The following is a 26,655-nucleotide window of genomic DNA, read 5'->3' as shown; positions in this document are numbered from 1 at the left end:
AGCAAGGGTGAGCAATATTTTGCCATCTGTATCAGATTAGTCTCGAACCAATGCATCGATGGCAAGAGTAAGTAGTTAGCTAGATGCGTCACGGAGTGTCGTAGCAATTTTCCGAGCAAGCGCAAGAGGCGCTTCACCATGTGCTAGGATGGGATCCATCGTATGCTATTAAGGTCTCAGACATCGAGTCCGAGACCTGTAACCGGGTGACTATACTCACTTCAATTCTACCTTAGTAGTCGCTCTTGTCCGCCTTGGTGAGATGGATCGAGTTCGCTGTCACCAGCGGCGTCCATCACTACTCAATCCAAGGTCAGATGTTGACCGGTGAGTGGATTTCAGCATGGTTGGCCAGCGCTTCTTGGGTTCGAAAACCTGAGTCCCTTTCCTTTTGGAGACTTTGCTCTAAGCAATGATTGACCCGGTGATCAGGCTCGTCGATTGTCGAGCGTTCGTTCTATAATATTAGTAGGTAAGTCGTTGGAAAAGAGGGCCTTGGCATGAAGCTGACCAGCCAATCGGAAAGATAACATGAACGCCGAGGAAGAGTCGTAGCGGAGGCTGCCAAGGCGACCGACTACAAAAACGCGCGATACGTTGTCTGTACTGGTAGCACTTTCCGACTTTTTGTGAGTCCTCACAAATCGGCTGACCCTGGGGGAGCGTCCATGACCAGCGAATCTCACCGAGTTGGACACGTCTCTATGCCTCCGTGCGAGTGGTGGTGGGTTATCCAGCCGCGCCGTGACATGGTGCTAACAGATAGTCCAAGAGTCCGCCCTCTGTTGCAGCAAGAGAGCACGCACGCCAGCGGATGGACGGTCGACATCAGGTCCTCTGTAGGAGACAGCTTCATCGGACCAAAGACAAACGATCAGCCTCACTGGAAAGTCCTCTCGCATCTGCTTCAACAGAATCTAGCATGCAAGCTTGAATGTCGCAAGACCCAGCCCATCGAACCATGGCCAGGACTGAAAGAAGCAGCAGCTCTTGGGAACCTCTTAGTCCACGTTCTGGAAAGAGTACGATCGAAGTCATTGTTACTCACCCTCAATTCGGCCACAACTCTAGTGTCCCGGCATTGGTATCGCCTCCCATCGTATGTCAGTCGACGGTGTCTCATGATCCGGAGTCGGCCGTGGTGCAAAGCAGCACTGCGTTGAAGCCTGTGGTCACGAAAGTAGTGGAAGCGGCCGATGATCGATCCCTGAACGATGCACGGAATCAGCGACCAGTGCGGAGACGAACCAGAAACGGCTGTTGGACATGTCGCAAGCGCAAAAAGAAGTGTGATGAACGAAAGCCCCACTGTGAGTGCATGTACAGTGAGTTTAGATGACCTCCTGATGTTCTATCAGGCCAACAATGTATCAGACTCGGAATTCCTTGTCTGGGCTACGGATGCAAAAGAGTCGCCGCGAACACCATACCATTGCAACCCAAGATGGAGAAACACATGGTCAAGGGCGCCGACGTTGCCGATGACACAACCTGTTCTGCCCTGGCTATTTGCGAGACCGAAGCTGCCCATGCTAAGCACCCGTCAGCGGGGCACTCCGAAGCCATCGAACCAATCTCGTTGGAACGTGGCGAATTGATATCGCGAGACCTACAAGATATCGCTCCGGCTGATTTAGCGCGACCTCCGCCAGCGGCTCCGCATCCCGATGTTCGTCAGGCCCAACCAGCGGAGAACATGCCGCCGGCTGATCAACGGGAATGTCCTCATCCGTCGGATACTACATCTCCATCACTTCTTCCCACCCCGCCCGATTGTCTTCTGCTCAATCGTGGTGTCTTCTCGAGCTGCCATCCAAGCCAACAGCTGGGGCCAGCACAGATTTCAACACGGCCGACGGCGCAGCCGACAGCACAACTGCCCTCACTCACCTCTGTGGTGTCATCTTCACGCACAGGACTGCCTCCGCATGGATCGTTACCATCGCTCTCTGACGTGATTTCAGGGCCGGATCACCACATGGTAGACGGTACCACTCATCCTTCTCCGTCGCCCAGACATGTCCCGCATGCGCCAACGAAAATCTTCATGTCAGAGGATGTCGAGAGGAATCGTATGCTTCGCAGCGTATCGTACCACCATCTCGACCGAACACTTGCTATGGACCGGAAAAGGTGTGAAAGAGCGTTGGAGCACTTCAACGACGCCTTGAAGATTGACTCGGCAATCGGCGACGAGGAAGCTCAGAACCTCTTGTGGCGAGTGCTGGACCCCAGTAGGGACCCGCTTTCCCACTACGCAAGTTATCCGAAAGAGCGAGGCGATTTATCACAAGACGTGGTGGTTGAACGGGGCTTCTCGTGCTCGTACGGCTACAATCTCATCTTAGAGTCGGGGGTGTATGTCGACCGCGACGTGTTCATCGACGACGCGGCGAGTGTTAGCATTGGTGCAAGAAGCTGGATCGGTCATGGAGCACGGATTCTCACCTCCCTTCCGATTCTGAGGTCGGGACATGCTACAACCACGAATGTGACACGTCTGGCAATGGCGGTCATCATTGAAGCTGAGGTAGTCCTCGGGCAAGGGGTTGTAATATATCCTGGTGTCACGCTGGCGAGAGGTACCGTGGTGGAACCAGCGTCAGTGATCAAAGCCACCCCTTCAGTGTAGCAGCGTGTGACCTCTTCACAGTGTGAGGAAGGCTCAAGCTGACACAGTGATGGATGGAGCAGATCGTTGCTCAAATATTTCTCGGTGTGGCGACAGCACGGCGTCCTGTCCTTGATTCACGGCTTATATTTCTACAGTGAAAGACTCCGTGATCTTTTCGAGTGTTCTTTTATGTTTGGGCGGGGGCGCACAAATACACCATCGAAAGCTCTGCAAAAGACCTAGAGGTGATCCGAACGATTCGCTCGCCCCTTATCATTGCTCATAGGTGACAATGGCGATGGGGGTGCGGCGCTGCCGTCTTGCAGTCAATCTCACAAGGCTCACGTCGAAGACCGCGTATGGAGTACAGCATCCATAGTGAGTCGTGGTCGCGCGATTGTCAATCAGGCGTAAATCACTCCTCGATCTAGGCGACCATGATCACTAACGAAGCACATCGGTGTATAGCTCGACGGCCGGTACCGGCACAATGTACCGGCGGTTCGCAGCTCGAGGTAGTAGAATGCTCTTGCGGGGGACATTCAATTGACACTGAAACACAGAGAGATCGGCCACAGGAGTACGTAGGAACTTCATCGTCAAATCAAAAGTCCACAATATCTACATGACTCGCTTGCTGGTGGCGATTGACGTTGGCCGCTTTCTTGACCACATCTCGTATTTCAGAATTGCACCCCCATCGATCTGTGTCCTGACTTTCCGGGTTCTTGCCATGCCCGCCGCTGTTCGGTTTTACTACTTCGTAGTCATAAATTGTTCCATCTGCTGGGTTGGCATTGGATGTCCGAAGACGCGACGACACTTGCTTAACGCGCCGCTTCCATGTCTACGGGGCACGACGACAGTCTTATCGCTCTGAATGACGCGTAATATACAAGCACCCATCACTGTGGCATCGCAATGAGGCGTACAGTAATCGCAGTGTCGATGTCTACTTGCCAGACCTCGATCTACATCTGCTTGAACCCGATGGACATATTCTCATGGCAGCATGCGCGATCGAAGCCCCGGTCGCAAGCAACAGCTGCGTCACGCGTCGATATAATGTACGTATCAACCTACTCGAGCCTATATCCTGCTACAATGGGCCATCGGGTTGAGGAGGAGAAGAATATACTGCAATTCAGAGTCACAAATCTTCAGCACTTTGTCATTGTTTTCACTTTGCCAGACATTGAACTTGGCAATTGCTCGCCCGGGCGCACATGACGAACAAAACTTTTCGCGATACAGAATTTCAAACCCTTGCGTCAGCGCCCCCATACTGCCCTCGTCCTCGACCACCAGGGTTCGATTCTGTCAAGCACAGTGAACATCGTTGGTTTTAGCAAATTTAAGTAGTCGCAGACGAAGGACTTGGACTGCGTGAGCGTTCGTTGCGGCGGGATCTTCGTTTCTTCCCCATTAGGTTCAGTGCTGCCGCCGCTGGTTTGTGTTGCGCACCGTCCTCCTCCTTGTAGAGATTTAGAGTCTCTATCAAATCATCAAACAGGGATGCGAAGCGACCTTTGGGAGATAGCTGATTCCGAAGTGTACGCGCTGAATTGGACGCAGCGCAGATTATCTTCTTGAACTTCTCTCTCTCTGTTTGCAGCAAGTGAACGGACGTCTCGCGTTGAGCACTTTCAGCAGCATTATGACAAAGCTGTCGTGTCAAGGAGGAGTTGTCGGCTTGCATGGTTAACATTTGAGTCTGCAACAACTGCAGCTGAGTTTTCTGGCTCGTCTGATCCTCCATCGTCGTAACCAATTGATTGCTGAGGCGCACGACTAGCCTCTCGAATGACGTCGCCATTTTGGTCTACAATTTAACGTTCAATACGGAGGAGGGAAACCTCCATTCACGTGTTGCCGCCCATCGGTCCGTTTTAGTACACAGAGTCATGCCACAGGATTATGTGGTGATAGATACACAAGCCAGGATGGACGAGAAAGCCACAAGTTGCTATGGCAAAGTACGATGCATGCAGTACTTGTGGAAGTTCCGGTCCATCAGAACCTAGAATCAAGAAGCTGTTATCCAGCACGACACTGGTGGTCATCGTCAAACCAGTCCTCACGACATCAATAGGTCTTAATGACTGGCACAGGCATAAAATGCTCTGAAGTTATGGCTCCTTGGCATCGTACAACGAGGGGAAGAGGTTTTGGGGGCACCGTGGAAAAAGTTTGATCCTAAAGGTACTGCATATACGGGTGGTTGCCATAGACCTGTCAAGTCGCTAGAAATTGCCATCGTACAAGTCGGTCTTGTACCAATACATTCATGGCACCTCACAGGTGAAGTTGTGTCTTTTGGTGGACAATTCCTGTATCTAGCCAAACCAAAGAAATATATTCAGTCATGGACATGGAGTCCGCCCTCTTTGGACCACCGAAATTCGCTGAAACTAATTCACGTCCGTAAACAGAAAGTCGGTTTTCCCGCCCACTAGGCATTCACCTCCACGGCAGACCGCGGAATCGCAATCTCCAAAGTGTAGTATGCAGACCTCTGGCACACCTTGTGCGCCTGATATGTGACATCGCGACAAAGGATACACTTTGGCTGATGATGGAATTTGCAACACGTCAAACGTGATACGACGCCAGCCGAGGCTCTCCTTTCAGTAAATCAGACCTTCGCAGCTGCAGTGGAATGGTGATAGCAGGAATGCGCGCCAAAATCGTGACATATTCCGAGTCACCATATGTCGCCGGTGACTGTTTGACACGTTCTTGTGGAGGTGGATTCTGTGGCTGGGTAGTCCGGAGGCGGATCTTCGGGTACGCTCGCCCGCGGCCTCGTAAGATATTACGAATAGCACAGTGTTTATCGGCAACCTGAACCTGTCTATCTTGATGTGTGCGTTGAAGGTCGATCTCGGAGAAAACCCGATCATCGGAGGAGTCGTGCTTCATGTAGAGATACTGTCGGACGTCTTTGACATAACCGTAGCCCCGTGGACAGAAGGAGAGATGTCCGTGCTTATGAGTCTGACATATTCGACAGAGGTGGATGTGTTGGATATATCGGCAAACTACTGAGAGCTCATCCTCTTGCATGTGGCGTGGTTCAAAACGAACTGCGGCAGGAGTTGACATGGTGCGGTGTCCCGAGCTTTCACTCGGAGGAACGTCCTAGCCTGTATCCAATGGTCTCTTCAACTTATGTAGTACAGGCTCTGCAACCACGGCAATATGTGGTAGTTTGGGTATGACGTTGGTCATCTGCCCGTGCAGCTTCTGCCATCTCACATTGTGGTTCCCGGAACTTAGCTCGGCATTGATTGGAGGAAGATTGTGACAACTTGAGGGTCTTTTTGTGTCGGTCGATAGATGAGGGACTTTCAGGTCCTGGTCGATAGGTCTCCTAGCTCCGAGCAAGTAGAGCAAGCATCAACACAGTAGTTCGATGTCACGTGGTCGTCACGAAGCGTGACGTGGTCAGAATCTGCCTAGCATTTTTACGAATCAATGTAGTCTACGACACTAGCCTGCTGCAGTGTACGAATAGGGTACCACATTCTCGACGAGTTCCACACATGCTAGTTCTGACATTCTATGGACCGAGGTGTGGAGTTTCCATGCAGAATTGGATTTCGTCGAGGGGGGAAAGTTTTGCGCGGTTCATCACGGCTTCGAGCCATAGCCGATTCTGTCTTGTGTCCGCAGTCACAAAACACCGCATGGCAAACCTGACAGGATACTCGATCACATAGTATCCGAGAGCTCCACCAGCAATAAAGTAGGGCGTCATACGGCCTATATCGATGGCCAGAGCAGTAGTATCGAGATGCGGGAGACACTCCGACAGCTTGCTATCATGAGGCCAACAGCCTGGAGTTGAATTCTTGATCCGAGAGAAGATTAGGAGGATGGTGTAAAAGATTGAGTACGCTTCCGCGGCTAAAGGGTTGTTGAAGGTGAGAAACGATGAGAATGGACATCGGGAGTTGGCAATGTTTTGCTCGATGATTTCCCAGCCACACCGGTGTCGAACCGTTCTGTACCACTGGTCGAGACTTGAGATGCAGCCTTTGATGCCGTTCATGGTATGCACCATGGAACTCTCATCCTGGTTGGCCTGGATTCTCCAGCCAAAGTCACAAGTGGCGTGCAAAATGTCGGTGAGGTTATCGATAGCACTGTAGCTGGGTTGGTGGCACATGCCGTGGCACCACAATGGCATACTGAACGGAGCGGGCTCGCCATGATACAGACTCGCGTATAAGACCACGATTCGACATGCTCTGAACAGCTGGAGCGCTCGGTCGGTCTTTACATTCATGGCGTCTCGGGCTTTCACGAGAGCGCACAATCCTCTCGTGTGTATCAGACCATCGGGGCGGTCATCGTTGACGTCGAACATTCTGGTCTGGAAAGCCAAGAGGAGACACTTGCCCATCGTCGCGTCGGACAGTCTTTGCTCATGAAGTTCCAAATCCCGTCGCAGCGCCTGGAGCGACATGATGTAGGTCATGTCACAGTGTCTTCCCCGCAGTTTGTCGTTGAGACCCGCCATCTCGACGGAAAGATAGCCTTGCTGGTAAAGCCCACCTATCGCCATCATGAAGTTGAAAGATGAACTAGATTGGAGCAGTGCGCCATTGACATAAGGATGATGTGTCGACCATTCCAAGAAACCCCTGAATGCGCCTGACAGCATGATAGGTCGTAGCCTCGTATACGTCGTCTTCTTCGCCTGCCAAGTGAGTCCATCCTCAATTACAAGCCACCTGGACGCTTTTGACACTTCGTCGCCTCCTGGGATGACAATGTCCATGCTTTGTACGTCGCACTCACGATATCAAGAATAAACAGGGACTTGGAGTATCATAGCCACCAATTGGAACATCCAGGTGATTCACGCACGATAGGGCGCGCAGGCTGAACAAATATATTTGCCCGACATGACGGGCCAGCCTAGTTCGCCGTCGCCAGATTCTACAGAAAAAGGTGGTTGCAAAGGCAGCAGATGCTGGGAAACATTGTGTAGGCTACACATTGATACGCATGGTTTGGCATCTTGAGTACAGCACAGGACTGTTGTCAGGACGCCCAGCCTGCAATGTGATTCCTGAGACCTATGATCCTAGGGCTGCCTCCACAGAGGCCTGCCACCTGGCCAACTAATTGGAGCAAACGCCTCGCGCCCCAACTTGACATAATTAGGGCGTTACGGGGGTCGATCGTGGTTCAACATAGCGCTGAAAAGTTACTAGGCCCGATGGAGGCCAGCGGGGGCCTCGCCAAGGGAACCCCCTAGTTGAAAATCACAACACGACTGTTCAGTACTTATCTTTTGTGATCCTGCACCCGTTTCACGGCCACTTTTTGCGTGCGTACCGATGGACACTTCTTTACAACATATACGTGCACTCTTGACAGGGCCACGCAGCATTGGAGGTGGCGTGGAAGTGGACGCCGCATTCCGCACATTATTGAGCCAGGCTGAAGTTTTCATCAGAGCGCATGACCAAAGGCATCGACGCGACCCTTCTTTTCCTGACGAGATCGACAGCAACAGGCTAGGCTCGTTCGGCTCCAGCCCAACTGCTAGCCCCGCTGTCGTCTCGGCACGCAACGCCAGGCCGCTCCTGTCAACGCAGCAAGGCATTGCGCAGCACACCCCGTCCAGCGTCCTTGAGCCTGACACCATTAGCGCATCCAATCCGGACAACGAAACCTCTCCAGCCGGAACGAGGATCCCTTTTTGCGAGGAGGACGGTGTTGTCACCTTGTTTCCAAGAACTGGTGAAGAGTGTCGAGATGTGCCGCGATTGATGAATCGAGCGGCCCAATTGGGTGCCTCGTACGCTGGGGTGTTCAAATTCGTGATGTCTGATGACATCAACATGAACGCGGAAGTCGTGCGAGCGCGTCATGTCTCAACGTTTCAGCCAGCCAGTGAGCCAAATGGAGCGTACCACATTCACCGGCAACTACAGGATGAGGAGATGACAGTGGCATGGCATCCGTCATCGGAATTGTCGGCTGAGGAGCTCGCCTCGGCCTTAGAAGAAACCATTCGCGATGCCGGAAAAATGAAACGCATGCGTTATAGCACGGACGGATCCGCACGCACCTCGGCAGAACGCCAGTGGCTGGGACTACCCTCAGAGTCGCCATTAAGCTCACTGAAGGGCAATCAGCTCGAGCAGACCAAGTATCATGTACCGGGACTGCACTCGCCGTATGCGTATGTCTCTGATGATGCGGGTGGGATTTTCATACTCCACTGTGAGGACGGTAACCTCCACTCTCTCAATGTCTCGTACTGGGGCGGCCCCAGGGTCTGGATAACGATCATCCCGCAACATCGTGCCAAAGTCGAAAAGCACATTCGCGGCTGGAGATGTGCCCAACGAGCTCGGCATGCTAGCCTCTTCATACCTCGCTCGCTTCTTGACGAGTGGGGAATTTCCTATAACGTCTTTCTCCAGCGACCGCGAGAGACTGTGGTTGTGAGCGGTCATACACTCCACCAAGGCGGCACATTGACCTGTAGCGTTGCGGAGGCGGTCAATTATGGGCCACCTGGTTGGGACATCAACGGCTACAATGAATGTTCTGTGGGGAGAAGTCCATGCCCTGGTTTCCCCATTCCTAATGAATATCTGGAGTTTCTACCACGTGGTGAAAGACAACGTGACCAATTAAATCTGGACACCGCCGAGTCTGAAGTCGAGATGGATGTTCAGGTCGTCAGCACTGACGACGATGATCACGATGGAGATGCTCGCGACGAAGTGGTCCAGGGTCTAGTCGAGCAGCTGCTACCAGCGTTGCCTCGTCATCGATCTAAGCGGAAGACTCGAGAACACGCGGCAGCGACGCATGCTCACGTAAACGGCGCGTCGTCGCTACCGACAGGCTCGAAGAAGAGACAAGCGAATACCTCGCTCCCTCGTCGTCCGTCCAAAGTCTCGAGACCCACAATTGCCGTGTCACAAGAGCTGATGAAGTTGGAGCAACAGATCAAAAGCATTGACAAGCTATGCAGAATTCCAAGCTACGATCCTGCTGATCCGCCAACGACTAAAGTCGTGCAACTCGTTGCCGCCATTTGGAGCCGTCCAGCAATTCGGCAACACTGTGCTGCCGTCAGTAGTCAACGACAGGCTGGACTGCGAGACATCGGTCCCGACCCAACGGGCAACAATTGGCACAGAATGATCACGTACGCAAAGAGCATCACGAACTCGCAAGATCGATCCGTGTTCGAAAAGCTGTCGATTCGTCTTCATCAGCGTCTCCTTGCACAGGAACTCGAGCTCTCCAGAGGCACGCGCCGCCGCAATGACTCCAAAACACTGGATGCCATCTGCCAACCCTGTGGTTGGAGTCGAGATAATCTCGAGTACCATCGCAAAAGAGGTCTGAAATGGGCCCGGGTCTGTGGTCCCTACTCCGGACTGCTTAGTTTCATTCCCATCGGTTCCAATGCCTTTGGCATATCGCCCGAGGTGTACCTCGAACTGGATGATACCGAGCTCCATATGTTCCACCGCTTGCTCCAGGACGACTATTCTCGAGCACTATCCACGGCCGGGAACGCGTTCGAGAGTTCCTTGAGGTGGGACGTGGAGGACGTGTCGTTTCGATGGGAAGAAGGAGATGCTGCCTTCCAAGCGTTGCCAGAGAAAAGTATGCTCGACAAATTGCAGCCCTTTCCGAGCGACGACGTTGATCTCTACGAACCGGCCGCGGATTGGGTCCGGCCTACAGATTGGCCGACAGAGTGGGAATGGCCCGTGAATCCAACGACCGTGATGGCGGACTCTGGCCCGCACTGCGATTTTTGCCGCGAGGCTTCTTGCGAGTGCTTTCGCATCGTTTTCGCCAACCACGGCAAAGCAAAACCACGGATCCGACACTACGGCAAAAGGGGGCGCGGTCTCCAGGCTGTAGCTAATGTACCTGGTCAGGCCGCCTATAAGACTCGCCATATCCTCGGACGCTTGAGTGGCAAGTTAGTGCCGGTCGACACCCCGGACGACGGGTGGACAGTAGAGCTAAGCCGCCCGGACCTGCCACAGGCCGAACCTGTCTGTCATCTCAGCTGTCTCACCCGTGGCAGCAACTTCAGATTACTCAACCATTCTTGCAACCCGTCGACCACATTCCAGGTCGTTAGAGCTTCAGGGCAATTTGTTTTCGCCGTTGTGGCGCTGCGTGATATCTATCATGGGGAGGAGCTGACTGTATCGTATGGCAAAGGGTATTTTACGACCAGTGGAATGCCGTGTCTGTGCGAGAAATGCCGGCCCGAAAGTTTGCCATGATGTCATTGCGCAGCGAGCTCCGGGAGTGGCCTCCTGGCCGCATGCTTGGCATTGCGATACAGCCATTGTAAACGTGCGCCGCTATTTGCGTTTTCAAGGATAATCGCAACGTAAGTCTTTCTCTCCCTCTTCGAGTGTTGCAGGGGTGAGCGTGTCGGATATCATCGTTAGGTGCCCACGGGCTGACCTGAGGCAGTATTGTTGCCGCCCAGCAGCAGAAGTGTGTGGTCGACAAGGGTGCCGTGGTGGTAACATACCTTCCCTCATATGAAGATCCAAGCGGCCAATCATGTTGGGTATATAATCCATACCTCATACTTCTTGCTGGTTCGGTGCACCGGTGATTCCCGCACGAGAAAGTGCTGGTCCCCGGGAGGCCCACAATGCGGCCTCGACCGCTTCGGCGACCTTATGACCGCCAACGACATCGATTGGGGAGTCGTGTTTCAGAATCTGCAGGGGGCCGGTGGACACTCCGCCTGAGCGAGGATAATTGGCTTATCAGATCGACCACGAGAAAATGGGGGTTATTCGGAAGTAAACAATTCCCATGTTGCTCGACTTTCTCTACCTCGTGGAGTGAATCGAGTGTCAAAGGCCAGGAAGAAAGAAGAGCCGTCAGAAGCGACTAAACCACTCATGTTCACGTGGCGTGGCGCGGCACCTAAGACAGAGAAGTACGCTTGAGGAGTCAACGTCGCTGATCGGGGCCAGTAAGTGGCAAGTACATGATATCAGAGCATTTAGATCCAAAGTTTCTCGCATTCTAAAATATTCCCTTCCAAAGGTACCCGATGACCCAACCTCGCCCGAAGTACTCAGGAGATTACTAGATCGTGATCAAAGCCCTTCAGTGGAGAGTATAGGGGGAGCGCAGTCACTCCAAGACAGTCGGAATTAATAGATCTTCTCGATTAAACACTCGCTACTTTGCGACGCCAGGCACCGTGTTGACTGTACAAGCAGGCGTCGGAGACTGTCTCTTTTTCCTAACAAGGTCTGTCAATGAGTCTTTCGATGCAATGACTTCACGGAGTCGCGATGAAGTCATCCACTCGAAAGTTGGCAACTGCGAGAAGCTTAGTTGTTGGCGAAATGCTCCGATCACCGCCGTCGTTATTCAGCAACATCGACTCAGTGAATGATCCAACAACTCGTGTATTGTGCACCACATTCACGCCCCGTGATACGACAGTGTCCCATGGTCGCTCTGGAGATTACGAGACTGTGTGTCAATCTCGGGGCAAAGTGGCAACGAAGTCGCATGGTGCTTCCAAATCTCCACACCAACACCCATCAACATCGAGGCTTCCAAAAACCAAGAAAACATGGGGGCTGCAGGAGTGTTATATCACGGCACAGCTTCACGGGAGCAGATCCCTACTTCACAGTGGGACTTACTGTCCCTCACAATGTCGCCCTGCACACATTCACAATGGTTAGATCTTGCCGCTGTCGATCCGGGCTGGTCTATCGTCAACCCAGATCGTTTGAGAACGATTCGAGACGCGCTACCAGACCCGGACCAGCAAAGACCGATAATTGTATTCTTTCTCGGCAAGTCAAGAAAATCTCGGACGCTCAAAAGATTGCTTACACAGAACAATGTGGCCAGGAAGAGGCCGCACGGAATCGCGAATCTGTACGTTGACCTGGCCACAGAAGTGAGCAGTCACCCACTCATCGTGGCCGATTGCACACTTGGCGCGCCGCTATATTATCCAGAAGATCTCTGGAAAGGATGTCATGCCCACCGGCATCTATCCGTGAACCATAGTGACGGCCGCAAGGAGCTCTCGGAAAGTGCCATCATTCGCAAACTTCTGGCACATCTACTCTTCCCGCTAGTGCATGTTGTGTGCCTCTTTGCAGTCGATTTGGGGGGCAATGGGCCCTGTGGCACGTATGTGGCTCAACTCCTGCAAACATATGCCAGAAACCCGTCCGCAGTGCTAACCACAGCGCCTGAGCTGATCATCGTCTCCGAAGACGCCACCAGTATTGACGCCTTAACTCAGTTGCAATGCGAGCCAGCCTTTGGTGGCTTATTTGCAGGACTGACCATTGTCACGACCAATGTGCGTGAATCAACAGACGTCTCGGTGCGAAGGTTGAAGCGAATAGTACAAATAACCGCTGAAACCGTACGTAGCGAGCGCCAAGAGGACTCACAGCTATTCTCCGCGGCTGACATGAGGCGCATCTTCGATTGTGGACTCACTGGCTTCGCTGAGCAGCCTGGTAAAGCACTGGATGTATTCTCCTCCATCGACCACCCTGTCAGGGAGCTAGTTGCGTCTGATATGGTACGCCATATTGGCGAATTTCTGACGCAAGGGTCAGCATTGGAAATTGCTGGGCCAGCTGCGGCCAGCTTCATCGCGACAGCCCTGTTTGTGCAGGGATACCCACTTCACTCCCACCGTAACGTCATGACCCTTAAATGAATTGTATGGCAGGAAGACTAAGATGTGTAGGTTTTGCGCCTGGCGTCATCTACGACTCTGTCTTCGCGCAGTCCATCAAGTTCGCCTGTGAAAGCAAAGGGGCATATGCATCCATTGTTTGCGAGGTTAAGTTGGACTTTTACGCACTCTTTGAACTATTGACGCAAACTACTACCCCAAACTTGTTGAGGAAAGAGTACTTACGAAGATCCGGGCATTTGTTTGCAGGCTTACAGTCGGTCACAACGTGCTGGGGCTGCCTCGTCCGCGCCCCGGAATACATGTCCCACTTTGGACACGGTCTTTGTGCAAGATGTGTAGAGCAGTATGGTACACGCTCCAGCCATGCACACAGCTACAACTTAACCCATTGCCTGATCTGTGGGGAACAGCACCAGACCACTATTCATCTAAAACCATGGACAGTGGAGCCCAACATTCTTGCTATTGATGGTGGCGGTGTGCGAGGGATCGTTGCATTGACAATGATCCAGAAATTAACAGCCGCCCTCGGCTCGCCAGTGAGTGAATATGTTGATTATGCTGCAGGCACCAGCGCGGGTAGGACGTGAGACCAGCCTAACCTTCACAAGCTGACTTGACATAGGCGGACTCATCATTCTTGACCACATTATTGTCGGCACAGCCATCGACATGAGCATGGAACGATTCACACAATTGGCGTCGAGGATATTCCCACCAAGAATGTACCGCCACTTTGGCCTTTTTCAGCTGCTGATGGATTACGTACGATGGTGGCTCAGTGACAATAAATACGACTCAGATACTCTGGAAGATGTCGCGCGGGACTGCTTTGGCACTCGCGAGCGGCTTTTCGACGCCCATGAGACTCGCGCACAGAGCATCAAAATTGGCGTCATGGCGACGACGACGAGCGCAAGCCAGCTCCGAATATTTTGCAACTACAATGGCGAAGCCAGAGCGTCGCAGCATGTCGGTTACGCCATACTACGTAGCAACAAAGCCACGAATGAGCCCTATCTCTGGGAGGTGTATGTAGGCTTCCAAATTCAGTCCACAACATTACTGACGATACCAGAGCTCGTTGCACAGCGGCAGCACCTAGGTCAGAGCACTTCCGGTTGCATGGTCTCCACTAACTCGCGACAGTTACTTTCGTCCCAAGAGACTCAAGGGTTTCGGATGGCTACAGGATGGCGGCATGAGAGCGAATAATCCCTCTGCAGCAGCCAGGGCGGAGCTCCGATGCATTTGGCCACGTACGCCGAAGCCGAACGTTGTCATTTCCGTAGGAACGGGCTACTCCGAGACTGCTTGTCCTGAAAGCGAGCGAAACCGTAGTATTTTACGGGACGGCTTCATTCCCCGAACGATACGTGGTTTCCTGGCATCGCCTTCGATTGACGGAGAGAGTGGATGGACCGACCTGCTTCAAAATTTATCTGACGCGGAGAAAAGAGGGTATCATCGCATCAGCCACAGATTTGCCAAGAAACCACCAGCCCTGGACGACGCCTCAGCGGTCCCTGGCCTAGTCAAGACAATCGGCCACCAACACCTCGACTGCGACGAGATTGTGAGTGCTCTCTGGGCGTCCCGATTCTTCATGGAACTGCAGGCAGAGCCCGAGTACAACCGTGGTCAGTATCAATGTCAAGCAGTCGTCCTTTTCCGGGGTGGTGATGTGCGACCACTGGTCCGGGCTATGAGCGATCGACACTCATCCCTACGTATCATGCTCGGTAGTCGAGTACTTTTGCACCTAGAAGGGGGCGACAGCAGCTGCGTTGGATGTGGGCATTTCCAGCACAACTTCACGTTTACCATACGACACCTAGACGACATCATAAAGTTGACGCTAGCGTATGGTGGACGGCTGGAAGGCTTATTGTCAGGGTCCGGAAAATCGGTGAATTGGTTCATCGAACAACAGACATGTCATGGAAGGCTGAGGCGGTGGGCGGAGGAAGGTCACAGCTGTGGCTACTCGCCCAAGAGGGCGATCTCTGTTGGTCGTGGGAGCCAATCGTCAAAGCGGCGAAGGTTGTGACCGACATCAAGGCAATGATATGTGGGCGCCGGCAAGCTTCTCCATCATCTCCTTTCCCAGTATGTACTATGCCAACAACGGATCTGTTTGTGGGACAATTATTAGTGCGAAAGCGGCGTCTTATTGCGTAGCGAGACGTCTGTTGTCAGTCCGGGTGCCGAGCCACCGAGAACCTAGCTCATCCGCTCTGTGCCGTGTGCCATGGGTCGGAGCGTAATGACGTTATTTCAAACTCAAAAGACAATGGTCAACATTCAGCTTTCGTTGCCGTAACCAGGGATTAACGGGATTCTCCAGTTCTCATATATTTTGATACCTGTGCTTCCTATGATAAAGACCACGTTGCGTGACGGAACACTATGTACGCACTTGCGTAAATGGTCCATCGCTAATCAACATCAGTGACCGTAAGCTACAGTCGGCTCTCTTTTCTCCTCTTGTGCATCGTAGACAGTCAAGCGCCCCGCCGAGTCTACAGATGCATAGGAATTGGTGATGCCTTCTCCACCATGCTCAGCTGCAAAATGTCGTCCTCGCACTGTTGAGACCACAGCGTCACTGATGCCGAAATCGTCGCGTGCAATCCAGATCATGCCGTCATGGATAATGGGATGCTCTTCCTTCTTCTTCCGCACCGGCTGTCCCGGATATACCGACCAAAGACAGCTATAATCTTGCTTCAAAGAAGTATCAGAGCTGACTACTGGAGTTGCGTGATTCATAATGACTCTGTGAAATCGTCTATGAAGAAATGTCCAGAAGCGCAGTGTGATGTAAAGTGTTAAAATTAGCACACTCACCTGCGCCACATTCTGAGCAAGGTGCTGGCGATTGACCTTTAGCATGAACAAGCCGATGAAGGCGAGTTCCATTGCAGACACACCCCAGAATGTGGCATAGAGGGAGTCGAAGAATAACATACCCTGGGTATCCGCGGTCACAGAAGCATGATATACCATTGCATACCTATAGCTAATCCTCGTGATCGCAGCACTCAGTGCTGCGATTGGCAGAATCAGTGGGGATAAAGGAGCATAGATAACGACTGATGACGCCTTAGATGAATCTCTTGATGCTCGACATAGGTGACTCACCAATGGATGTTATCGTTGTTGGCAGTGGGTACATCACTCCCCAAGAGATGTCTGAATATCGAGAGGCCCGATTTGCCATCTTGTCTCGCGGACTTTGCCAGGTCGACTGCCGGACTGCGTGAGCCAAGACGGCTCGTATGCGGAGAACGGTGAGAGCCAGCCCCGAGGCGGCCTGCAGTGGTAGATAGGCCACGTAGTATGTCCCTGCGAGCGGCAAGTTCTGAGCCAGCGTGCGTGGCAGCTGCGCCAGTCCCCGGTTCAGCATGTTCAATGCCGTCGAGATTAAGCCAGACGACATCGAAGTCGTAAAGAATAGCTGAGAGAAAAGAAACAAAAAGTAGGGGCTGTTGATCGATCTTTGTTCGTCGATAATGGACAGAGTATGCTGCCACGACGCAAGAATCTTCAAAAGCTCGACCATTACGAGCATCAGAAACGAGGATGCCACCTGGGGCACGACGCCTTGCAGCAACCCTATCGTGTAGGGCGGTAGGTGCAGGCCGGAGACTTCTTGCAATAGGGATGTTGCAGAGCTCAGTTGATTCAAGACGCCGGTGGCGCCCATGGGAATCGTCCATAACACAATCAGTGCCAATCTGACCAGACTCACGGCTTCGGAGATAATATGGCTAGCTCTGGGAGCTCGCAACACGTTGGCGACGACAATATGTGATGGGCACGTGCCAAGACAGCGCATCTCCATGTCCATGCGATCGATGTAAGCGGAACTCTGCACCAGCTCTCTCGCAATATGATAGTCGGCCACGGTTATAATAGCGGACACAGGTGACGACTCTGATGACTCGGCCGACAGCCTTGACAAGTCCCGGGAGAGGTGCAGTAGCTCTTCGTACAAGGAAGAGACACTCCTGTAGGCATCGGGCACGATGTGCCGTGTGAAATCAAGTGCAGCCCAAAGCCGAATCGCGGATGGTGAATACCGTTCGCCCAGGCATTTTCGCAAGGTAGTCGAAAATCCTGCTGGATCCTTTTTCCTCCGACTCAACATCGTAGCGATGAAGATAGATTCGTGTCGCTCGATCGCACGAACACATTGTCTTCTGCGTTTATGGACTTCGCCGAGCTTCCGTGATGGCCGCAGCATGGCGACATGACGTACGTGTTGATGCCATTTCTCACACATGGCTCGGATTGCATTCTCCGTACGCATGTGCTTTGGCAAGCCTCTTACAGCGATAAAGTAGTCGGTATCTCCGGGTGTAGCATGGTCTGCCACGATCCGGGACCTCATCATCAACGCCTTCTGCAGCTCCTGGGCAATCATAGCCTGAACGTAAGCGGCGAAGCAAAGTACAAGGGCAACATAGAACCAATAATGGCTCGCGTTTCTCGTCGAGAGATTGGTCCACCCAAGACGGTCAAGCTTATCTAGATCGGATCTGGCACCCCCTCCAAGATAGAAGTTGTATGAGGCCACAGCCGGGGTCAAGACTAAGGCTGCGTATCCGAATAGCTGGGTCGTGAACCAGAGATATCGGTCGAAGAAGACGGCTTCGAGGCCATGGTCCCGGAGCATTGGCCCGTCATACAGTGCTGCGGATGTGAAGAATGATCTGATGGTCTCGAAGGGACTTCGCCCATCCTCAGTCCGTGTTTGGCTGCCACAGAATTAGTTTCAGGTGAGGTCAACTACGTGGTCAAGACTTGCGTGACTCTTCGCAGCCATCGGCTCATGCGGATGGCAATGATTCCCATCAATGCGACAACCGTGAGACCGCCCGCGCAAACGAGAGCTGCGAGGCAGGAGGCAAGAGAGTATGATTGCACTTTGACCGCACGCTGATTGTCAGATAAGGAGAAAGTAGCCATGGCAGAAGACGCTTTGTGACGATCTTTGAGGGAAGCTCCTGGCAACATCGATATGTGTTGCGCCATTAAAGGATCTCATTTCCAGTCCTCTCACCAGCGTAGGGTTGAGCTCCAAAACGCCATATTCACCATGTTCATGCGTGGCTCGCGGCTACCGACCATTCCAACCGTCTAGTTGTTACAGACCTCTAGGAACCACACTTCCATGCTGATTCACGTGGTTGTTGCATTTTCACAAGCAAGCGCAAGCCTTTCGGGACAGGTTGGATCTGTGCAGGACGGTAATGCAGTACCTTTGTGCAGGCCGGCCACAGGGAGGAAAGCTGCTAATGGGCAACAGAGACTTGAACGAGCTTGTGCTATACAGCACACTGTTTGATGGGGTTTGGCATAACGTCGTGCCTTTGCCCGGCGCCTGTAGTGATCCAACGCTTGCTTTTCCTACTACTGCATCATACATGTCGCTCCATCACTCTAGTCGAGCCATTTTCCTGCTTTGAGGGAGATGTCTGGCGAGCCGCTGGAGGTAGAGAAACCCAAGCAACGTGGGAATCCTGTAAACCCGGAGTGGCCCCCAGCTCCTTGTGGGCGAATCGACGAGCCAATGATTAATGACCATCCAAAGAGTTTACATCGCCCTGCAGGTTCTGAAACATGACTCCCTGGCTGATGTCGTTGGTGGCCACCAGGCCGCCGAAGCGGTCGAGCCAGAAGCAGTGGCTTGACCAAGCACCGCATTGCTGTGGTGTGGTGGCAAATTGATAGATCCAGCAAGAACTGTGGGCGTAGATCACAGATTCGATGCAATTGGTTGCTTTCGACCATCGAGTTCTCAATCGGGCCGGTCAGTACAACGACCACTTCTGTCAACCACACATTCGAGTTGTCAGGTGGCGAATCTACCAGCAGACCTTGGCAGAAGAGCTCCACCTGGCCGCTGAAGTGGCCGCCTTGCCAAAATGTATGCTCACGTGGCGATAAAGCAGCACCAGCAAGAATGGTGGGTGCCAGAAAGGCCTACGTAATGGGAAAGTGACAGTGTCAGGGTCAAATGGACACCCGCCATGCCCATCAACTTCTGGTCGAATTGAAGCTGAAGTCATGTTGACTCCTCACATTCTTTTCGGAAAGCCTTCCGAGACTCGACAAACGTAAAGCTCTCGTGACCGCAGTGGTCCCCTAAGTATGCGGTGTATATTGACCGTACAGTACTACAGGTGCTCCCATCGCCACCCTGTTCACGCCAACTTCTCATAATCGACAGAGCAAGATTCCGTAGTCGTGCTTGTCGAATATACACTGGCACCAGATGCAATTTGCATTTGCCTTGTTTTTCAAGGCTGCCTCTGATTCGCAGACTGAGATGTTCGTGCGACTGCTCCGAGAGCAAAGCACACGCCAATGGGATGACTGATTTGGTCCCGCGAATAACGAGGATTCAACTCAAGGGAAGTCCTGACTGTGCTTTGGGCGGCTATCGGACGTCCGCGGGAAGGGGACTGCGCCCCAAATTCTTGGCCGCGGCTCCGCTCTGGCGAGAACGAGCTCGCGTCGCGTTCATCCTGTTCTCCCCTCTTTTTGAAGGTGCCCTGTAACATTTGACGCGCTGCTTGCAAGGGCTCACCATTAAATGCATAGAGACCGCCGATGCCGATGCCGATGTCGAGAGGATGATGGAAGCTGGATGTGCAGATGGCGCAACAGGAGCAGCGCTACATGGAGCAGATTGATCTCTTGAAGTCGCTTTTGCCTGCACGTTGAGCGCAGCATTACTATGGGCAGATAGGAGTCGTCTGATATCGCATTATGTTCTCCTTGTAGCAGCGGAGACTGCGCGCCATCTTCAGGAACAGGAATCCCATGACCTTGCGAGACTCAGCCTCCACTGGCATTGGACCAATGGACCTCGGCATGACGATCATCGCGGCCGATTTGCTGCATAGAACGACCGAGTAACCTCAGTGAGAGATGTTCTTCAGCGATACGGTGTTGTTACTATCTTGCAGATCGTGGAGTTTCAGAAAGGGTTTGGATTATCGACGGTCAATCTTGGTGACTTCGGCCGGTCTTAATGGGCTGTCGCTTACTAGCGTAGGGAAGATTGATCTCCTTTGACAACCCACGAACAATGCGATGCGGAGAGGTCAGACGGATTTTTGCCCGGTCCTACTGTCACATAGCGGGGCGATGAAGTCCAGGCATGGCTTTCGAGTCCTGTACCGGCTGGTAGAGTCTATCCTGTAGCACTTTCAAAGGTAGGCAATTTACACTTCGGTGGGAACGCTGTTGACCCCGAAACGCTTGCTCATCGTGCAACAGGTCTGTGGTTTGGCAGTCAAGCCCGACTTGCAGGTTCTGAAACAAGCGCAGGCCTTATGCGTGGCCGTCGTCATGCTTAGTATCCAATTAGATCGAAGTGGCGAACTATACATCTACCGAACATCATGGGGAAGAGGTCGGAGAAGGTTGGCAACTGTCGAGCTGATGACGCCACATTTTCCACCCAACTAAAACCGTCGTTCTTGCTCGAGCTGCACAGGGTCAGCAGCATTCCCACTTACCAGCAAAGCCTTCTACTTGACCCTAGGTCAACAGGACTTCATCAGAACAGCAATGGAAGTCTTTGCTCAACACCTACCACCCCGAGACAAGACCGCCGCGCAGGCGACATAGAAGAATCACAGAAAACGGGTTTTCCTTCTCGCCAAGTGAGCTCGGAACTAGAATGATTCTATTCAACAAAACATGAGAATAACCCTTAAATATTCACTCACTAGCACAAGCCATTTGGTAACCAGCGCTCCCGCCGCTGTGAGTCATCAAAGAAAGTGAATACAGTGGCAGCTCCAAACGCGAATCGCACGTCAATCCTACGAAATTTTCCTGGACAGTCAGCAGATGCACGATCTGCTGGACTTGTTGGGCATCCGCCGTTTATGCCGTTCACGAAGAAGCAACAAAGAACATGCGCCCGTTCGAGCGCCAGGAAAGATTTTAGACGGACACGGATGCTGATGCACCTTTGAACATCTGCTCCCATCCGATAGAGCAGGAGAAATTCCAATCGACCACATTCGATCATTATCGCTTCTTTGCTCTGTGCCCGTCGTGATCATCTCTTGCGCCAACGTAACGCGCCAGCGAGTCCGTACATGCGCTTTTGGGTGAAAAGCGAAATAATATATTGTGAATATGCAGTCTCCATGCATAGTTCAGCAAGAGGACACTCACATAAAGTCTTCTCATGTAGTATTGATTAGACGTCCGCATAAGTCTTCTGTGACCAATATGCAGATCCAATCACCAGATTCAGTGCTCTGATCAAATCTGACTGTCTCTAGGCTAGGAGCGATGTGGACCAGCACCAAGTATCTAGCACAAAGCCAACGGCAGCAGTCAAAGGTCTGCATAAGTCAGGACGGTCGGCTGTCTTTCCAAGACGCCTTCTTGAACAGTGACGCACTCTCGTGTACATCATCGGTCTCAATCTGGACGATGCCACATACAAGACCGTGGTTAAGTCTCGCGAACTTGGGGGTGTGGAGACCGTTTCACAATATGCAGGTCAGTGAAGTCCCATGGGTAGATGGTGGCGTCGTCAATGTGATCAAAAAGGACCGCGCAAATTTCAGGTTTGCTTAGAACCAGTGTCGTCTTTTGTTCAGTCCGTTTGCAATGGATCATGGGCACAGCCTTTTCGACATCCCTACTGATTCGCAGTATGACCTTGATATGGAACCGATCGGGAACGACTTTGACCTTGAGTTTGATGAAACAACCAATATAGACAGCTCTACCGGAATTCTTGCACCTGCAGGCATTCAATATCATCAAGGCGCACAGCGGTCCAGGGTGAATCCGCCGTCGAGACTGCCACCCTCCCGCATGCAACCCCAGAAGGGAGTGCAGCACCTGCACAAGCGAACCTTCCAACCTCAGAGAACCGGCACCACGACACAGTCGAGCGGTGCAAAGACGCTGCCGAAAGCGCAACACGTGCTGCATCAGTTCGGGCAGGCCGCTCATCGTCTACGTGCCATGGACGAACGAATCACTAGCATTGAGAAGTGGTACGACACGGAAATGGCACAAACGAGCCCACGTTGACGTTTTCCCAGGTCCACGCAGCTGCATGAGATGTCTCGTCGGCTAACGACGATGGAGCAGCGGCTTTCAGAGGTGCAAATCGGACTGAAGACGGCCGAAGAAGGACATGAAGAAATTAGTGAGATGGTCAAGGCGTCCCTGTCGTTCTTAGACGACCTAAATGCTGACCAAAGCATCGGAGAGCAACCACTCAACCTGTAAATAGCGCTTACATTCTATCCACTGTGAAATGTCATCACATTCGACGTACGCCTGTGTGTGACTCGAAGTTTGCTAAAGAGAAGAATGTATATCATCCCAGTAAGTTTCAGTATATCGAAAATGAGTCCGCGCTTCCAACTCATTCCTCCGCGCTATCAATGGCCGAACGACCGGCGTCACGTCCAAGGTAGTCGTCCCTGAGTAGCACAGCTGCAGCCCCTCGAAGCCTACGCCCTCGACCAACTTGCACCCGGCAACGTCCACTTATGTCCCGTAATTATTGCACCACGTCAGCGAACGTTTGGTCAGTCGCCGTCTGTAGCCTTTCCGACCGACGTGGTGCCAGCTGCTGCTCGAGATCTTCCCAGAATCCCGCAGTGTTGCACATTCTTTGGACTGTGCCGCTTTCAAGCCCTCTAGCCTTGAATTGCGACTCGATGTCGTCTCGTGTTCCGGCACGCAAGCTCCATGCCTGCGCGAGACGGAGGCCGAGCTGGTGCACATCGACGATCAATTCGTCGATATTGTTGGCACCGTAAGTATGCACCATCATACACTCTGGATCTTTCCGTGTAAGAGCAGAGACCTGTTGCTGGAGGCGTTGTTTCTCCTGGTCGATGCCATCAATCTTCCTGTACGCATTGTGGAGGGTTTGTTGATGCTTCTGCAGGAACTCGGTGATGCTCTGCTGGATATGTTGCTTCCGCTGCTGATTGGCGTACAGTACTTGATCGTTCCAGACACGATCTATCTCAAGCAGACGGGCGTGGATGCTTGTCATCTTGGCTCAGACATAAAGAGTGAGGCAGAAATCTACGAGACCTACCAAATTTAAAATCACGTTAGGGGAGCAAAGTATATCCTACAGCGCGGCAACCTGTTCCTGTAGCGAAGATTCTACACTCGCCTCGAGGGCTGTGCCCATAGCCACGCCAGGCCATGGGTGGCTCAGAGCCACCTCTGGCGACCAGATATAGCGTGATCGCAGACAAGAGCTGGAGTGAGAACTACGTGATCGGATCAAGCGAGCAATGGCAGACCCACTGTATCATTCCCGGTGCAGGCGATGTAGCGCTTCGCAAGCTTCCTGCCAACAGGCCACATATCTGCTGCAGTGGCAATCAAGCATTCTTCATCAGCACCAAATCTTTATCATGCACATGGCGACTCGAATTTCATCCCAGCAGAGTCAACTCGAAGGACTTCAAGCGTTGCTGGTGCGGATGATGTTGGCGACGTCGGTTGAGGTGGCACATCAAGCGCGCTGCCAAGAAGACCAAGACCATGGCTTAGCGGGCGGTGGGGCATCAACTTATTGAACGGAGCACTGGCCGACCTGGTCCGCGAGTGGCCATCTTACACGCGCGCGGTCGAGTGGACGGCGCTTGCAAAATGCGCCTTGAACTCTGGTGGCCGTGGCCATGGTGCAGATCTGGCACATGTGTATACATACTTTCGGGCTGGTTGTTGGACCGTATAAAGCACACTGTCGCCAGAGCTCTAGTCCGGCTTCTTAATAGCAAGTCTACAGACATGGCGAACAACGCTCTCGTGACCATCATCTTAGCATTCTCCCTCACCCTCGCCGTGATATCTGGGGCTTTGGCCCTAGTGTACTTTTTCTACAGGGCGCAAAGGACAGCTTTTCTGGGTGATGCAGAGTCTCCGCCACTGACCGGTCACCGTGAGTCCCCAAGCGAGCACTCCATCTATCTCTGACACAGTATCGGTAGGATCGCCTTGTCATAACAAACCACTGCCACCTACCCCGCCCAACTGTCCCGTTGTCGAGCTGGCAGACCCTGCGCATCGCGTTTCGCCGGCAGAAGAGCCGCGGCCGTCCATCCTCGAACGACGAAAATGTACACCACATGCTTCACGCCCGCCTCCGCGGCAGCTAACACTCGCTAAACCTCGACCTGTGCCTCCGCCTCCGCCGCCTAGTCAGCCCGCAATGCCTGCAGAGCCATCGGAACAGGTAGTGCAGCTTGGTGCCGATCCGGAAGTAGTGTCGAGTGCAAGTCTTCCAGGTGTTCGGCCCCAACGACTGTCGAGACAACAGATTGCCAAAATGCGGGAAATCACCCCTCGTCCCTCGATGAGAGAGCACCGTCAGTGCCATCAGCAATTTGACTCCACGAAGCTAATGTTGACAGCAATTTACGAATCCGACGGAGAGCCAGAGTATACAACATCACAGGAAGGCAACTTAAACGACAACAAATTCTGAGCTATAGTCTTGATTTGCCCGACCAGCGGGGATTCTTAATGAATGTGCCAGACTGCGAGTACTTGAAGATCCCTTATGTATTGTCGCTTGCACCTCAGTATCCCTTATTTTTGGCATATACCTCAAAGTAGACGTCGAATTTCATCTTCTGTTTCGAGTTCATGTCACCTGCGGAGCGAATGTCATGGGCAGCACAATATCCTTCCAGCACAGCTTCTTTCAGCTCTTCTATACTCAATGATGCTTGCGACGAACTTCCTTCCTGGCGCGCATCATTACCACCCTGGGTATGCTTTAACGGCTGGGTGCCTTGATTTGCGAGATTCGGCGGCGGCGGCTTGGAATCGCCGACCGAAGCTGAGTCTGACGGCGTCGTTGGCTTTGCCGTGTCCGCGGGTTCGAGCGACGGTGTGGGTCTGGCAGATGGTGAGACTCCAGGACTCGCACTTTGAGATGACCGCTTGAATGGCTGCACGGTCGGCTCGCGACTCTGGGATTGACGGTACTCGGCGTATCCGTCAGGATGGCGCTGCTCAAACCAATCGAGGAATCGCTTCGCCTGCAGTTTCGCCGCCTCGTATACGCGCCATTCGGCTTTGATCTGATCCTTGCGGTATAGTGCCTTGTATTGCGTGGCCAGCTCCCAATTGTTGTATACATCGCCCTGGTCCTTGTTGTCCGGCCTTGTGGTCAAGCCGTTGATCTTCTGATGGAACTTGACATCGATGTGGGTGATACGGTAATTCTCGAGCCTGTGATCCTTACCCTTATGTAGCCAGTCACGGCGGGATTTCGAGGTTGGTAATTCAACGGCCTTTTTGACTTTGGCAGGATTGAGCAGTTCCGCCGCTTCCTGAGGACTTTGCTCCAATCCTTCACACTCCCACACGATGTTCAAGATCCCGTGCACGTTGGCTGCTCGGTACTTTGGTTTCCCTTGCTCCCGTGGATAATCAAGCACTCGATGAAAACGCTCACTGACGTTCTGGAGATCTTCCACAGACATGCCATCGCGAATGTGAGGCGTGGTACTCCACACGAACCAACCTTTCGCACGTGGACCGTAACGATTGAGAAACAATGGGGCTGGATCGTCGTTGCCCTTCTTGCATCTTTTCGCCACTGTCACACATGGCACGCCAGGAAACAGCTCGGAAGGACCCGAATCTTCTTGCAGGAGTTGGGGCTCGGCGTCATCATCAGCCACCTTGTCACTGCCCGGAGCGTGCTCTACTGACTTCACAGGCTTCAAAGAGTTCTCGTTGCGCTCTCCAGACTTGGGTGCAAGGTCGACGCTTCCACCTTTATTCTCACCCCCTGCCAGAGCAGCGTTGGCTCTGTTGGTGCCTTTGGACGCCTCTTCTACAGCATGACGCTCACGCTCGTCTTCGTTGAGCGAGTTAATCAACTCCACATCGCCGTCTTGATTTCCTTTCTCGGTCTTGACCTTTTTGCCATCTGCGGTGGTCGCCATAGTTCGAATGATTGTTTTGGCCGGAGGCATGGAGCACGGGGAACTATCTATATGGCGATCACCCACCAAGTTTGTGGGCCAGAACCTGAGAATTTGGCTTTGCAGCTCTTTGTGCTGATATTGTAGCCATGAATTTTGAAGGTGCGGCTCATGTCAGATAGCTATTACCCACCTGCGTCGTCCATCTCCATCAATCCATCGAAGTGAAGAGCTAAGAAATGCTGCCATTGATCTTCTGTGCCTGGCTAAGCGGCACTTTCGGTGCTGCCGCATCGACGTAAGACTTGACCGTCCTGTCAGGATAGAGAACTAATGGATTGCTACAGCACCCCAACTTC

At 52.7% G+C, this 26,655-nt stretch overlaps 6 protein-coding genes across 6 annotated transcripts; 3 read left to right on the top strand and 3 right to left on the bottom strand.

The window, feature by feature from the left end:
- Nucleotides 1-2,047: 2,047 nt before the first annotated feature.
- On the top strand, nucleotides 2,048-2,632 carry HMPREF1541_09024 (uncharacterized protein; the record flags this gene model as incomplete). Its single annotated transcript, XM_008723342.1, has 1 exon — nucleotides 2,048-2,632. One exon carries the CDS (start codon nucleotides 2,048-2,050, stop codon nucleotides 2,630-2,632), a length of 585 nt encoding a protein of 194 aa, XP_008721564.1.
- A 3,544-nt stretch (nucleotides 2,633-6,176) lies between these two features.
- HMPREF1541_09023 (uncharacterized protein) lies at nucleotides 6,177-7,184 on the bottom strand (the record flags this gene model as incomplete). The annotated part of the gene is made up of 1 exon (XM_008723341.1): nucleotides 6,177-7,184. One exon carries the CDS (start codon nucleotides 7,182-7,184, stop codon nucleotides 6,177-6,179), a length of 1,008 nt encoding a protein of 335 aa, XP_008721563.1.
- Nucleotides 7,185-8,454: 1,270 nt separating this feature from the next.
- On the top strand, nucleotides 8,455-10,902 carry HMPREF1541_09022 (uncharacterized protein; the record flags this gene model as incomplete). Its single annotated transcript, XM_008723340.1, has 1 exon — nucleotides 8,455-10,902. The coding sequence occupies one exon, from the start codon at nucleotides 8,455-8,457 to the stop codon at nucleotides 10,900-10,902; it is 2,448 nt and encodes an 815-aa protein (XP_008721562.1).
- A 1,412-nt stretch (nucleotides 10,903-12,314) lies between these two features.
- On the top strand, nucleotides 12,315-15,381 carry HMPREF1541_09021 (uncharacterized protein; the record flags this gene model as incomplete). Its single annotated transcript, XM_008723339.1, has 5 exons — nucleotides 12,315-13,326; nucleotides 13,380-13,910; nucleotides 13,957-14,362; nucleotides 14,410-14,436; nucleotides 14,481-15,381. The coding sequence occupies 5 exons, from the start codon at nucleotides 12,315-12,317 to the stop codon at nucleotides 15,379-15,381; spliced, it is 2,877 nt and encodes a 958-aa protein (XP_008721561.1).
- Nucleotides 15,382-15,779: 398 nt separating this feature from the next.
- Nucleotides 15,780-18,012, bottom strand: HMPREF1541_09020 (uncharacterized protein; the record flags this gene model as incomplete). Its single annotated transcript, XM_008723338.1, has 2 exons — nucleotides 15,780-16,426; nucleotides 16,476-18,012. The coding sequence occupies 2 exons, from the start codon at nucleotides 18,010-18,012 to the stop codon at nucleotides 15,780-15,782; spliced, it is 2,184 nt and encodes a 727-aa protein (XP_008721560.1).
- A 6,925-nt stretch (nucleotides 18,013-24,937) lies between these two features.
- Nucleotides 24,938-26,317, bottom strand: HMPREF1541_09019 (uncharacterized protein; the record flags this gene model as incomplete). The annotated part of the gene is made up of 1 exon (XM_008723337.1): nucleotides 24,938-26,317. One exon carries the CDS (start codon nucleotides 26,315-26,317, stop codon nucleotides 24,938-24,940), a length of 1,380 nt encoding a protein of 459 aa, XP_008721559.1.
- Between the last annotated feature and the right edge of the window lie 338 nt (nucleotides 26,318-26,655).

Source organism: Cyphellophora europaea (genome assembly GCF_000365145.1).
Source record: "Cyphellophora europaea CBS 101466 unplaced genomic scaffold supercont1.9, whole genome shotgun sequence".
In the NCBI taxonomy this organism is placed as follows: Eukaryota; Fungi; Ascomycota; class Eurotiomycetes; order Chaetothyriales; family Cyphellophoraceae; genus Cyphellophora; species Cyphellophora europaea.
The sequence above is the reverse complement of the archived record's forward strand: the minus strand, read 5'-3'. Positions and strand labels throughout refer to the sequence as shown.